Here is a 15,763-nt window from a genome sequence, read left to right as displayed (position 1 = left end):
AGATCTATTAACAAAAGACAAACAGTATGGGCCAAGACATTTATTTGAATTCAAAGAGCACAATGGAACATTTTGAGGAATGATGGTACATCTGTTTTTATCAGCCAGTTGGTAGAAAATCTGTGGCCCATAGGGCATGTTTAGAGGTCACATGATGACTTAAGGAGACTAAACCAAGTCGTACAAGGACATTTATTCTGTAATTTTACATAATTCAAGTTTCTAGTAAACAAGACTATTTTACAACAACCCACATCAGTACTGGTAGTAATCTATATTTGGTCAGTTCTATCCTAGGAGAGGAAAGGTCCCTGTAGTTTGGTCATATAAAGAGAATGAAGGCCTTCTGGTGCTTTGGACCTTCTAGCAGAGCGGAGAACAACAACAACAGACTCCTAACTTCTTATCAGTCGCAGATGCAGATTATTGTCCATTACTGGCCGTTCTTCACGCTGAGCATTTTCTCCTGTGATTGGGGAAAATAACACAAGGGTCAGCATACAGAACATGGCCAACGTTGCATGAACAGAAACATCTTTGTACGCATTGCAATGACACTGTGTGTCAAACAGACAATTCTATTTATCCAATAATTTACGTGTCAATCACATTAATATTAGACTTATTCAATTTAGGTCTTTTGACAAATTGAACAAAAACAAAACCAATTACTTTGATCATGGACTCCAGTTTGATGGCATCAGCAGCAAACTTTCGAATGCCATCGGACAGTTTCTCCACAGCCATGCGGTCCTCGTTGTGCTGCCAGCGGAAAGCTGCCTCATCCAGGTGAATCTTCTCCAGATCACATGCCTTGGCTACAAGAAGAAAACTATCAATGTGAATATGACTATATTCTTAAAACACCCTTAAACAGTTCATGTTTAAGCTGCAATGACCTGCTCCTAATGCAAATGCCATTTCTTAAGCACCTATTTAAGTAGTACCCCTTACAGTCCAGTGGAGGGCACATGTAAGGTTTCCTACCATATCATATAACAGTGTCAGCTGCAGCAACCATAGAAAGCTTGTAGTACATGATGGAGATTGAACCCCCCTGCGTTGGTGGAGACAGTTCCATGTTTCAACATAGAACCAATGCAACATTTGTCAGTAATTTTCCATACAGGAAGTGTACATTCCATCCTACTTTGAGTGTTATAAAAACTCTAACCTTGGCAGCATTGGCAACAATGATTAGAATTTTTAATAAAGGAATGTAAAATGTGCAAGGAGCAAGGTATGAGCAAAGAATCCAACAATGATTGCTCCCCATTCATGGAAAAAAAATGGATAAAAGCGTGTGCTAAATGACATGTAATGGAAAAGTGCTGTCAACTTCTCCTGTGGCCGATTTCTGTGTGTTTACTACTGGTGTGTAAAAGCTTATGTGCAGAGGTCAAATTCAACATCACTAATTGTTGTGTGTGCAAATGAAGTAAAGTGACATTCAAAGCAATGTTAACACAACATAAATGGCATCAGTGCAGAGATGTTCTACCCGTCAAACCTTGACAGTGTAATAATTGCAAGATTAAAAATAATTGGATACAATAAAAATAAAACTAGAAGCTGAAAGCAGTACTTGAAGCATGAGTGATGGAACAGTACCTGTATCCGCATTAAGTGTCTCTGTGACAGTGCTGTGATCCTGGCTGAGCTCTGCCAACAGTCCAGGGGAGATTGTGAGCAGGTCACAGCCTGCCAGGGCTTTAACTTGTCCTGTGTTCCTGAAGGAAGCGCCCATCACCACTGTGCTGTAGCCAAACTTCTTGTAGTAGTTGTAGATCTTGGTCACACTCAGGACACCTTGGGAAGGTGAAGACATGATTTAAATTTAAGCTGTGAACTAAAAGCTGAAGATCATTAGAGGGCAAAGTCTCTGGTTCATAAAGCTATAACTACTACCACTAGTGACTAGTGAGACTGCCACAGTTATTGCAATACTGATGTATGTCACACCCATCACAAACAAACAACCACATTGTTGCAAATACATAAATACATAATAGCATTGAATAAAAAGGTTTAATGTCTGTGAAGATTCTCAGTCATCCAGGTTATTTTCAGTAGTTATCTTGCACTTGGGAGATTAGCTCAGGGCTTGTGCCCTTTTCTATCCATTGCTGGGTGACAAGAAGAAATGGGAGGAGCAGAGGACCATGGTAGAAGGAAGCGGCGTCTGGGCCAAGGCACAAAGAGGAGCTTCAGTTGAAGACCTGATGTCTGTGTGGTCACAAGTCACAAAGCGAGCACAGAGATAGTTTTCACACCAAAGGGTAAAAGACCTTTGGAGACGAGAGACGAGTTTTATGGCCGGCATCTTGACTCAATCTTGAATGAGCTGATCCCCAGCTGATCCCTATCATTTGCTTTTTGATATATTTCGTCTACGCCATGTTGTTTTGAAAAAGTTGCATCTTTGCTGAGGTGGATTTGTTGGTTGTATAGTGACAGGTTGATATTGGGCTATTATTGTTGCTTTTTGGTGAATAGGATGCATCTTTGCAAGGTTCAGTTTGATTCTCTAGATATTTGACCAATTTTCTATTTCAGTTATGCACGTGTGGAGAGTTCTGGCTAATGGTTGTGGACTTTTTGAGCTGGTCCAGTAAAAGATTGTTGGGAGAAACAGAATTTGGCTATAGTGGTGAGGCTAGTATATAATCCGAGATTCTACCCTGTGGCTACCCTAACTGGGCCGTGCCTTGACTATATTGCTGGAGTCTGAGAAACTAATGAGGATTTTCAATAAACACCACATATCGGTACAATTCAAATCCAGCAACACTGTGTCTTTGGGATTTGTCATTTTGATTAACTAGTTTCTGTCAAACAGAGCAATGTGGTTTAAATATTTTAATGATTAGAATGTTCACATTCTGGCCAGGGAAGTCATTTGATGTATTAGGCTAACTCTTCTGTTGGGTGACAGTGTGAAAGAAGCCATCTATGTCAGTCTGGAGAAACTAAGGAGCCGTTCAAACGTAAACAGCTTTAGGTGAATATGTAAATACAGTTGGATGTACCTCACGTGTGCAGCAGAATTGTGTTTGATTTTATTTTCAGGTATTTAGGTTTATGACAGAAAGTTGCTAGACGTGTCTCTAGTCGCTTTTTTAAAAAATTAAACAAAGTCACTGGGTCTGTAAAGTCAACGGCACGAACCGTAAACAAACAAAACGGACATTATTTCCCTTTGTTTCCCCTGGAGACAGAATGAACCGCATTCTGTCTCTGTTTCTGTTATTAAATTAATGTTTATAATGTCTTCTGTTTTTTTGGTGTAATGTTACAGCGCAACTTACAGCTCTGGTATATGAACTACAGTGTTTTGAGTTGTATCAGAGGGTTCTGTGAGGATTTGCTGAAACAATGTCGTCGTTACAGGGAACGTTTTGAAAACGGCAAAGAAAAAAAAAAAGAAAATCATTTATGTTTTGTGCCGTTTCCGTCTGGACTTGTCCTAAATTTATGCCACCTACAATGCTGTGCTGACCTGTTTTACAAAAAGGAAGGAACACTGACACTCAAAATAGTAGTGAATAAAATGTGAACTTTAACACTCACGCAATAGCAGACCGTCTCTTAGGCAATCCGAATGATCCCCTTTCCAAACTTGATTTAGGTGAAACTAACAACTTGAGATTAGGCCTGCACGATAAATCATTATAAAATAGTGATCTCGATTCACCCCTGTGCACAATTTAATTTTGAAATTACTTCGATTATCATTTCATTTTACGACTGCCTGTGGGCACTGTGAGCGCTCCTAAGCGCTGCAGGTTAACATTAGGTTCTCACAAAGCTCAGGATTTCACCCTCTTTTGCACACTGCACAAAACCTTTTGTGCAACTTGTTCATAGTTCCGAAATGACACTTGTTCATAGCCAATGACAAAGCGTCTTTCAGTAACGTGTTTCCCTTGTGGAGTGAGCGCGGTAGTTCGGAAAGTCTGGAGCATCGTTGAACTACACTAGTAGGACAGGACTAAAAATGGATGACGAAAACCCAGTTACCAGTGATGAGAATCAGCCAGCCACGTCTCAAACCGAACTCTTTCCGAAAAAAAGGCTTGCATTGCCCGCCGTCGTTGCAGTAATACCACAAATCTTTACCAGCACCTCAAACGTCAATGCAATATGATGAAGCCGTACAAGGCAAGAGATCCGAAAGTGGTACTGTCAATTTGTTTTGTTTTGTTTTGTCATGGTTCATGTGTGCAATAAACTTTACTTCATGAGGGAAAAAAATCGTGCCAGAGAATCATGATATCAATTCTAAGCTAAAAAATTGTGATTCATATTTTTCCCCGAATTGTGCAGGCCTACTTGAGATCAAGTCAGGTGGGTGAACAACCTGCATTGTTAAACCTCACAACTCTCTGGACAGTTATCTGGCCTTCCAAGGCCAAATACCTGGATAATTCCACCAGTTAGAAGTGAGAGGTGAAATGGCTTCAAACTTAACTAAATATAAAAAAAAACTAAAAAATGCATGCAATAAGCTCCATGCATGGACCTTACAGAAAAACCCAGTATTTTGTCTCGAAGCCAAATAGCGGTAACCAAAATATCTGAAAGTGCTCATTTGCAAGAAGAAACTTAATGAGCTACAGGGAAACACCACAAATCTTTCATTACATACAAGCACTACGCATCGGCCATTGTGATAGAGTTAAAACCAGCATGAAGACAACCGACTGGAGAACCCAGTGATCTGGAATGACACCAATGTCAATTTTTGTCATAACAAAATACAAGAGAGACAACAATTAAATCCATTGTAACCTGCTATTTGGGTGCCTGTAGTACTAACTTAGATAATTAATTATGATTAATTATGAAACAATACAAAGATAGCCCCAATGCGTAGTAATTAAATTAAAGTTACACTGCAATAAATTTATTTATTTATTTTCAACCTCGTCAGATAGTGTCCTTTGCAGAGTTCTCTAATTTCTAAACACTTGTTACCTGGGTCTTCATGTGGCTCATAGCTTTTGCGGTCTGTATTCTCCTTGTACCAGTCAAGGATGCGTCCGACAAAGGGTGATATTAGTGTGACATTTGCTTCTGCGCAGGCCACAGCCTGAGCAAAAGAGAACAGCAGCGTCATGTTGCAGTGAACACCGTGCTTCTCCTCAAGCTCCCTGCATGTGCAAACACACACAATATTCTATTGAAACAGCAAATCTGTACATAATGTGTAAACATAGATTAATACTCTGCTTGTAAATTCAGCCCATAAGATGGGTAATATGAGCAACTAATATGCAGTCTTGAGAAAGAGTTCAGACTGATTAAACATCTTAGCAGTGGTGCAGGTTACGATGTGGGTGGATTTAGGTTTTGGCATTTGTTCCAAAACAATAAGTCACAACAGTCGAAAACTCTGTTTCTCACAGTTCGAGCCAGGACAGTTAATGACTCTTTGGCATATGAAGCCAGAGAAACTGTGCCACTCTCTCTCCCACTTTGTCAGGTCAATTAAAAGTACCGAGTTAGGTACCCAACTCTAGCATTGTACTCACTTGCCAGCCTGGATTCCTTCCCATGTCGAGGACAGCTTAATGAGTACACGCTCCTTGCTGATGCCTGCCTCTTTATACAGAGCGATTAGCCTTAAGGCCCTGGTAACCATTTCGTCTTTATCAAAAGAGAGTCTGTTGGGAGAAACGGGACCACCAATATTTAAGGATGTTGACAATAATCATTTCTAAAATGCACCGCAAACAGAATATGGCCAAGTTGATGTAGTGACAGCACATAATAAATTATAACCCTTTTACATTGCTTATGGGTTTTGCAGAAGCTGCAGTTTGACTGCAGATGCATTACTTTTGTTTTTGAGAAAAATTTCAATTTAATCCATAAAGAAATATTTAAAATCATATTTCTTTAGAAGAAGGTAATACTTATAATACTTATACTTACTTATGCTATGCTTATATCATGGAATTTTTTTTTAATTATATTTTGAGTAATCCTACTTACACACAAAACAGTACCATAATTCTAACCTTAAGGAATTTCAGTTTGCAAAGACCAAATTATGTTATTTTTACCCAGCATATCTGGTCATTGTCAGTTTTAGCCCACTGTGACAGATCGTTTGCACCTACCTGGCATCTACCTCAGTTGAGACTCTGCCTGGGACCTTCTTGAGAATCTCTAGCCCAAAAGTCACAAACAGTTTGTCCATGGTGTTGGCTATTTGCTCCTCTTCAGTTCTGAATAAAGACAAAAACAATAATAGTTCTGCTCAATGTTCGAATTACAAGGACAAGATGATGTTGAAGATTTTTGTTACTATTCTTTGTAATAATTCACATTTTTATTTCATTATTTTGGGAATTTCTATGCGTGAAGGACATAATATATTCTTTGGATATACAACATCAAGCCAATTTGTCACCAAAATTGCCAATGTGATCCAGTTAAAAACAGCCAGTGTGTACAATACAATCTTGGCTTAAAACTACTGAGACATGAGCAGAGAAGAGTTAATGGCTGTTGACTATGTAAAACAAAAATTTAGTCAGGTTTCCTTCCACATTTTTCTTTTTCAATTCATCCCCCCCAAAAAAAGAAAAGAAAGAAAAGCAAATTGACTGCATCCTTAGCTCTTTATGAGTTGCCTAAAGAAAACCCAGAGGCTTTCCTTTGTAGATGATCAAACTTTTTCAAAATCATAATCTTTAAACACTGCAAATGCAACTTTTAACACTGAGCCACACATGAGAAAAGAAAAGGAGACAGTAATGCAACATGAAAGACTCCAAATGCTGTAAAATACTAACAAGTTCAACAGCCTTCTCTAAATTTCGGAACTATGAACAAGTTGCACAAAAGAAGCAAAACCACAAAATTGCAACCTCTTACCCGCCTTTGGCGATGCCATACTTAATAGCTTGATCCACGAGCTGTTGGTAGGCTGGCATCTTAGCAGCAGCCAGGATAAGAGATGGGTTAGTGGTGGCATCTTGAGGCTTGTACTCCTCAATGGCTGCAGGATAGGAAGACACAGCAAAGACAAGTCACATACACACTATCTGATATTACACATAGAATCATATCAGGCAAAATAAAAACACACATTTTGCCTGTTATTTTTTTTTTATACAGCTTTGAACCTTCCCAGTCTCCCACAGAAGCCAACATATTACACATGACTGAACCATTTAACTCAAACACAACTATTGCTGTAATACTATATAACTCAAGATTTACATCGATTTAATTTATTCTTGGGGATTTCTTATGTGTTAATGAAAAGAAATTCTAAAAGAATCATGGAGAGAATCAAGTAAGATCTACAATATACTGCTGCTGATAAATTAAGGAATTGTGCCATCTAGTGTGAAGATGAGGGGAGCCAATGAAGTTTCTTTAAATCTATTAAGATTTTAATAAAGATTTCTTACAAACCGACTTGCGCTTATGATATGCATCAGAAAGCTACAAAGCCTTTATGAGTATTTTTTTCAAAATAAATTCAATAACATACAGAATTTATTGCTAAACTTCAGTGACCAATTATTGAAAACAAATTGACATTTTCTGTAAGCACAGTAATTATTTAAAAATGTACTAAATAATTCATAAGTACATGAAATACGTCATAAGAAAACAAAAAAAACAAAGTTATTAAGTTTCTGAAAACAAAAATTGGCCAGTGCAGGCTACAAAAAAAAGGCAAATAATAGCCCAATTACATTGGCCCAAACGATAAATCGGTCTACGTCTAATCAAGTTGGTAGACCTGAAGCATGGACTTTAATTTGTTATGCGTGAGAAAGACCCTTTCATGGGCAAAACAAGTTGTGCAAGCCAATGATTGTAGCAGCTAAATTCAATTGGTGCTGCTAGACCAGGAACAAAGCCTGCCCCTGTTCTTACACACAAAACAGATTTTATAGGTCAGTGGGTTGGGACTGGATAACAGTACACAGGTTCTGGTCTGTGCAAGTAGCCATGAAGATAGATGCGTTATCTTTTCATACTTTCATAGTGCGTTTCCAGGTCCACTAATAAAACATGCCCTCAACTGGGACCAACTATTGTTTGAAGTTATGTCATTCCAATGCAAGTGGCTAAAATGTAGTTTAGAGTACCAATTTCAAAATGTTAGCACCTCGACTGTTCACCAGTTATATATTTACATCTCAGCAAACAACCAAATGTATCGAACATGTATGGCTGCAGCTCACTTGGTAGAAGTGTAATTAATCAGAATACAAGAAAATATACTTTTACATTGGTGAACAAATGTTATTTATGTACATTTTAACCCAATCTAGTACATTGAGACAGTACAAACAAAATAAAATCCAATTTTACAAAATAGGTAACCATTTCATTGCAGTGAAATGGTTACCTTCAGTTCCTTGTCACTTTCAAAACCCTGAGAATCGTTTGGCTCACTTACAAAAATGATGCAAGACGGTGGATTACAACATATTTGACCATGTTCCTAATTCTCATGAAATGAAGCATCACTGATTGATTTTAACATTCCTTAACATACAAATGTGAAACCTAAGAGATATTCTAGATTAAATAGACTCACATTTTTTTTGCTCTCACAACTGAGGAAAAATAATTGTGGCTTTATGTCAATCCCAGTCTATTCCCCTATGTAATAGGAATCTGCTTCCCAGGTGACACGCCTGGCTACACAGTGACAAACCAGATCTGTCATGTCATCCTGAGTCTGCAGTGTGGAGGAACTTTCTGGTTTGCATCACAATGCAACAGTGTTTCTGCACTCTGTTCCTCATTCTGATCCATTAAGAAACCTTTCCTCTAAAGCAAACAAGACAGATCAAACAAGGAAGTAAATCACTTCAGGCAAAAATGCTAGTTTTGACAGTATGAATTGTAATTTTAGATATCTGTGAAGTCATTCTTACAAGTCAAAACTACAAAACTACAGATATCCCTTCTCCCATTTATATATATGGGGTTTGTCTGAATTGTGAAAACTGAAATTATCTCTAATTCCAGTTTCAGATAACTACAACATCATTACAAGTCATATTTCACGTTCAATATATCCTAAATTATTCTCAATTAAAGCTATCTATATCTATTATTGTCTGATATTGTCATAATGACTTTGCAGATATCTGAAACTGGAATTAGAGATATCTCCAATTCAATTGCGGAATTGAATTATAGATATCCACAACTGGATTGTAGATATCTGCAATTTAATTATACACATGACAGGCAAAATTGACATCGTTTTGACTAGTAAAAACTGTATTGCAGATATCTGTGACTGAAGTTTTGACTGAATATCATGTCTACCGACTAAAAGTAAAAACCACTTTCCATAAAAGCACCTCAAAAGTCGTCCTTCAGCATACACATACAGACAACACCAATTCATTTTAATACCTCAAACAAATCCTGAATTTCCGCCTCCTTAGGACCAACTACTAGTCCTGAAACTCTGCATTTGAGACCAGTAAAACGTGTGTAGCAGAATATCACATTATTAAGTAACGTCATTTGACCTTATTTATCCAGGGGCACAAATTATATGCAAACAACATTTACACACTTTATGTTTGTGTTCATGTGAAAAACATGACAAATCGTAAGGCATTCGACCTGAAGTTTGACACTTGGACACTCCCACTATCTAAACCCTGAGCCAAGAGGAGAGTTTTGACAATAAACACGCTAATTCAGTCAAAACCTTTACCGAATTACATCACCACACTACGTCAAGTTTTATTGGAGCCTGGTCGATATGCGTAGTCGTAGTTTTTTGGAAGTAAAATGTATGGAAATTACTGTTCGCGCATTAAAGCTGGTGCAGCTAACGTAAAGCTGCTAGTGTTACTAAACTTGGTAACGTTAACAAGTAATCGGATTACCAGACTGTGTAGTTACAAAGATAGTGTACAACTAGCTGGGAGTTGGTTAGAGTGCTACTTTGCTAGCTAACGGTATATGAACTGACACTACGGACGCTGACACTTCAATGACACGACGGCCAATGACATACGTTAGTTAGCATGCTAAGCAGCTAACGAAGAATAAATGCAGTGGTTACCGTTAAAATCTCCCGTGTCGGCCACAACCACGGTGTGTTTCTTCAACTGGTTCAACGCTGACTCCATCTTCAACCGCTTGTCTGGTGACACACTGGACATGATGAGAAGAGAGAGAGACCCTTTTATACACAGCAAACACGTGAGGCAGGCGGAATGTCAGGGAGGCGGAAGCGCGGCGCCGTTCAACAGGAGGAAATAGGCACCGGTGTCATGCAGAGTTCCGCACCTGCCGAGAAAAGCATGCATCCGACGGGAACGCGCACAGCTGAATCGGGAAACTATCGGGCATCGGAGTTTTATGGCAAGCTACGCCTCGAAGGCGATACTTTTTGGGATTTATTAGTGATGATTATTTATCCGAGGTCAGTACTTTATGTTTTCAGTTACTTTAGTTTTGCATCTCCATTTTATTTAGCCAGGAACCCTGTTAAACATGTGGTATTAACTCTCATATGCAAGAAGACGTCCACATATAACATAAGACCCACCATTTCATTCTAAAGTCTGTGCAAAATAAAATAAACAGGCGGTGTATTTTTTGACAGAGCTGGTTTTACAGCTGCCGAGATTTTCATCCCCATTTTATTTAACAAGGAACTTGTTGCACATGTACAATTAACTCTCATATGCAAGAAGACATCCAAATATAACATGACCACCATCATTTTATCCCAAACACTCAACAAAATAAAACAAACAGGGGTGCAGCTGCTGGTGATGTGGTTATAAAAGGTTGGACAGAACTTCCCAAGCTTCAAAGGCCCCTCATAATTCTGTAAATCTTTCAATCACATCCAGATTTTCCAGAATATAGCACAACTTTGAAGTGAACGGATAACATATAAAATAATTTTGTTTGCTTTTTGAATAATGAATGAGATGGAGGCAGATGAACTTGCTGTGGCAACCACTAAAGGGAGAAGCTGAAAGAAGAAGAAGAATCATGAATAATTATCATTATTTATATTTAGGCAGGAGAAGACCAAAGAGAAGGATCATGGATGTTGTGCAGATGATCCAGGATTTCTGTGGCGACCCCTAAAGTGAGTAGCTCAATTAAAATGTGAATAAAACACTGAAAAATCACATTTGACATATTTTCTAGAGTCTTCCCCAGAGTCTTACCCAAAACTATGTATTTTGTATAAAATCAGCAAATACACAACACACTGTTAAGATTTAAATACCCTAGATAAATAAATCACATACACAGTGGAGGGAGAAACCATTGAAGAACCATTGAAGTTTTAAACATATTTAAATATATCATAGTTTGAAATTATATGCTATTCTGTTATAGGTGTATGGAAAGAGTTCAATGAGGCTGTATATTTCCAGGGGCTCAACATTATGAATTATATCTCAGCAAAAAAGGTTTTTAATAATGCTACAAATGTTTTACTTTGAGTTTTGAATTCCCTGAAACAAAAGCATTCAGATATATTTCTAATGGGACATGGTGATGAGAGTTTCAAATTAAATACCATGAAAATGTAAATAGGGACACGTCCATTAATGCTTTATCTGGTTGGTTTGGTTCATTCATGTTCTGCATTTTGATTGCATGAAACATGTGAATTTCACAAACTGTTCAGTTTGCACAGAATTTCTATTACGTGCCATTAGATTTTGTGATTTGATTTAATAGCTACAATAAAGCACCTGTTCCCGATTAACTTCTTGCCCTCCAGTAACAACTACATGAACAATTAACCCAAATTGCAATTACAGTATCATTTAAGAAACCATTACATTTTGTATCGTTGTCATGGTAACTGTATGTGCCCATACTCAAAAGCAGTGTCTTAATCCAGAGGCCTTGGCAGCATAATGATAAAATTCCCTTAACATTGCAGTTCTAAAAATAGTATATGCAATAGTTTTAATGCAATAGGTTTTGTATAGATTCAGACAACATACTGTATATTATTTTACAGCATTTTTTTCCCCAAACTTTTCACAGTCCCGTACCCCTTCAGACATTTGACCTCCAGCCATATACCCCCTAACTCCTGCACTATTGAAAAATATTGTGACTGTCTGTAAGAGTCATTTTAAAAAGTGCAAACAATGCCAAAAAGTACAGTATAGCAATGCCAGATGGAGATGGCTGTCTCCCAGTCTAAACAAAAAATGTAAATGTAAATCTATAACAGAACTCAGGACAGATCCCTAACCTTTTAGATGTATTTTCTATTTGCATTAAGTTGAACATCATTGAAAAACCCACTTCATCCATCTCTAACATAATGGTATGTTCAAATGCTCATCATATGATAGAAATAGCATATGATGAAATATAGAACGTGTACTTGTAATCCACTGCTTGTGTGGTTTATCCTAAGAAGCTGTTTGTATTCATCAGTCACTGCTTTTAAATCGTCCACCGAGTCAAAGCAAATTAGCCTATAAATTACCAGTGGAAATTGTCAAGGGGCCAACAGCAACCCGCTCCACAAGGGACTCTTATTGCTTCCTTTTAGATGTGGGTTAGGCTTACTTGCCACTAGATGTCGCCCTTTTGCAACGTAGTGGATCAGTGGCAGACACGTGCAAACATGTTGGGGGGAGAGAAAGAGAGAGAGAGAGAGAGAGAGAGAGAAAGAGAGAGCTGTTAGTGAAGTTTTGTCAAACACTGAGGAAAAAGAGGGACAGTCTGGACATATAGTGCTGAGTGTGAAAGAAGTGGTAAGTTCATTTCACATATTCTTACTGTCCAAATGAGTTGAGTTGACTCAACTCTCACAGATTGTTTTTGCTGACTTATCTTCTCTGCTTCTCATCTTTCCTCTTTAGATTATTTTCTGTTTCAAACTTGGATGTGACCTTGTTTGTGAGATTTAATCAGGCAGCTTTTGTGGGCTGAGTTAGTCTAAATGGAAGGGGTGGGCCATTTCATTTATCTTGTCTGAATAGGTCAATGAATGTTATACTAAGTTTATTCAAGGAAGGGATAACGATAATCATAGCCAATTTGAGCTCAATGTCCACCTGTACTATAATTTGTCCATAATGTGGTATTGTGAGAGAACGAAAGCTGGTCAATTGGCTGCGGAGAGCTTCTATGGATCTTGATGAAAGACTGAAATAAACCTGTGTTGGAGAAACACGTTTCAGAATACCAACCATTCCTTTAGTGATTCCCTCCCATCACTTTTTCTTTTTTTATTCTTGAGGGGTATGAGAAACTTAAGGCCTCACTCAAAGCCATGCAGAGGAATTCACTGCCATACAATGTGCCCTTAGTCCTAACTTCTCCCAGATGATGCTGCTCCATAACATGTGGCACATTAAAAATGTATTTCCTCTTAAATGAGGGCAATAAGGCTGGATTAAGAGAAAATCCACAGAACACAGGAGCTGTTCTTTGCTGTCTTGTGGTATATGCACTGTTGCACCAGTGGGATTTGAAAGCATCAAACAAAATCACAGCCATACAAAAATATAAATGCTAAATGACAGCTTTTGGCATCAGTTCTACAGAATCAAAGATAAAACTCTTCGGAATAGATGCTATAGAATAAATTCCTTTTTTCGTCTTGAGTGGTATGTTGTCATAGAGCGTGAAAGGCCATTTATATGTGCACTGACAAGTAGACCGGAATGCTACTTTTCAATACTGCCCCATCTCCTCTTTTCAGCAGTTCAAACAAGAGGGTCTAGTTACTTCACCCCATGGAGTGGGAGTGAAGTATTTTCTTTTGGTGTCTGTGGTGTGCTTCCGCACTTGCTTGCAATATGAGCAACAGAGGCCGACAGAGGCTTGTTAGATTTTGTGATGGACACACATGTTGCCCAAGAATTTTAAACCTGACGTGGATTCGAACACAACCTTCTGATTTGGAGTCAGACGCTCTACCGTTCCGCCACACAGTCCTTTACACATATAGGCCGACAGAGGCTTGTTGCGTGAATGGGGTGAAGTCTGCCATCGCTGATTGCCTTGTTTACAGTATGTAATTATACACAACTCCTTGATGAAGCGCACAGCAGCTGATGCTTGTCAAATCTGTTGCTGATTCAGCTGTATGGTCTTCAGGAGGTGTTCCCATTATTTCATGTATCCTCATTCTGAAAAATGTGAGAGACAAAATAAACACTCACGACAACACATCACCAGTTAACAGTATCACAAATAACAACACATCTATGATAATGAGCATCATGAGGCAATCACAGGACTGATCATGTTATATTTCTTTTGGATATAACTTTAATATTATGCAAATAAGGCATTCTTTTCTTTAGCAGATGCATTTTGTAATTTGTGATAATATATTTCAATCAATCGATCAATCAGAAATGGAAATAATAATGACCTGTTTTGTCAATTTGTGCTACTGTAGAAGGCTAGGAAAACCAAACTGTTATTTAAGACATACTAATACTAACATATGGTTAGTATAATACATTTCCGTCACTAAACCCTCTAAGAGTTACACACTGGACCTATAAACCAAACAAACATGTAATGGATGCTGTAGAATCCATTTCTGAAAGGCTGCTGAATTATGCTGAACATCTCACATCAATTTAACAGTATAAAAGCTCTTAAGGACCATGGTGGCAAATTAGAAATAAAGTTATCTCCTGTTGTATGTGTAACGTATAGATTGCTGCTCATGGTCCTTTCAGCTTACAGTGACAGTCTTCGACTGCTTTGACACATTCCAGGATGTGCACAGAGGCAGCAAAGACAAGGAGGCAACTTCTTTTCCTCGTGTCCTCCCACATTTCTTCAGCTCCAGCAGGGCTGAACTGATGATGGCTTTTGGACACTTGGCAGCTGCCCACTGTTTACATTTAGCTGCCCAAGACCAAAGCTGCTGCCAATACACTGACTTCTCAGCCTGAGTCTGTGTTTTTCCTTTTTCCCACAGCTTTATATTGAATATGGCATCTAGAATTTTTGATGGAAGCTTAGAAAAATATGGTGTGGAGTGTTTTCTTTAATCGTTACAGCTGGTCTTATTTGTCCAGCTATTGCTCTGTTGCTGACATGCAGGTTTCTCTAGGTGTGGAAAGTCTGTGGATAACACTCGCTCTACTGAGGCTGCATATAACAAGGCTACATTATACTGCTGCCTGCAGGTGTGTGTGTGTACGCTATTTTGCTCTGAATGCACTCACCCAATTTCCCCACAGTTGCTTCAGCACATTTTTGCCAGATTTCCCCTTTCCCTTTGTTCCCTCACTGTATTTCTTGCCGGCACCATCCTGTTCTCAAAGCCCACTTTTCTTCATCCCCACCATGAGAAGAAGAAATAGCTGAGAAGTGTTGGATTGTGGTGTATGTAACACAATCCTTTATATTCTGATATCTACTCTTGCTTGAATAAGATGCGTGAAAAAAAGAAATGAAAAATAAATTCTTAGGTTAAAGCCATGGCGTGAATGACTACAGTTGGATTATGTGCATGATTTGTGTGCTCAGTGAGAGATTATGAAAATACATTTAGTTATGGTTATGCAGGACAACTTACATCTTATATTATAAGATATACAGTAACATTACACACCAAGTCTGATATGAATTAATTATTGGGCCAGTATTAGATAAGGTGCAGGAAGATTGAAGTATTCTGGTGGATTAACCTCAGTAGTTACAGCAGAGTAAAGGAGATCGAACAGTTTTAGACTTTAAAAACTGTATTAGACTTTAGGATATCAAACCATAGGAGACCCAAAATGGT

General features: G+C 38.3%; 2 protein-coding genes across 2 annotated transcripts in view; one reads left to right on the top strand and one right to left on the bottom strand.

Annotated features, from left to right (window-relative positions):
- Positions 1-25: 25 nt before the first annotated feature.
- Positions 26-10,260, bottom strand: taldo1 (transaldolase 1). Its single transcript, XM_044030634.1, has 8 exons — positions 10,070-10,260; positions 6,886-7,009; positions 6,126-6,233; positions 5,535-5,666; positions 4,978-5,153; positions 1,612-1,809; positions 673-818; positions 26-466 (listed from the first exon to the last, which is right to left on the bottom strand). Exons 1-8 carry the CDS (start codon positions 10,167-10,169, stop codon positions 434-436), a joined length of 1,017 nt encoding a protein of 338 aa, XP_043886569.1. The 5' UTR covers positions 10,170-10,260; the 3' UTR covers positions 26-433.
- Positions 10,261-12,715: 2,455 nt separating this feature from the next.
- tspan4a (tetraspanin 4a) overlaps positions 12,716-15,763 on the top strand; it is a 130,566-nt gene continuing 127,518 nt past the window's right edge. Inside the window, exon 1 of the mRNA XM_044030638.1 lies at positions 12,716-12,758. The gene's annotated coding sequence lies outside the window, so the exon portion shown is untranslated. The remainder of the gene's footprint in view (positions 12,759-15,763) is intronic.

The sequence above is a fragment of the Solea senegalensis genome, linkage group LG7, assembly GCF_019176455.1.
Source record: "Solea senegalensis isolate Sse05_10M linkage group LG7, IFAPA_SoseM_1, whole genome shotgun sequence".
In the NCBI taxonomy this organism is placed as follows: Eukaryota; Metazoa; Chordata; class Actinopteri; order Pleuronectiformes; family Soleidae; genus Solea; species Solea senegalensis.
Note: the sequence above shows the minus strand (reverse complement) of the source record. Positions and strands in the feature narration are given on the sequence as shown.

Bases quoted from the DNA above. Each gene is read 5' to 3' on its own strand.
- taldo1 (XM_044030634.1), bottom strand. From the start codon at position 10,169: ATGTCCAGTGTGTCACCAGACAAGCGGTTGAAGATGGAGTCAGCGTTG. The intron at 5,667-6,125 runs GTAGGTGCAAAC...TTCTCCCAACAG, and splicing joins TCAACTGAGGTAGATGCCAG to ACTCTCTTTTGATAAAGACG. The intron at 467-672 runs GTAATTGGTTTT...CCCCAATCACAG, and splicing joins AACTGGAGTCCATGATCAAA to GAGAAAATGCTCAGCGTGAA.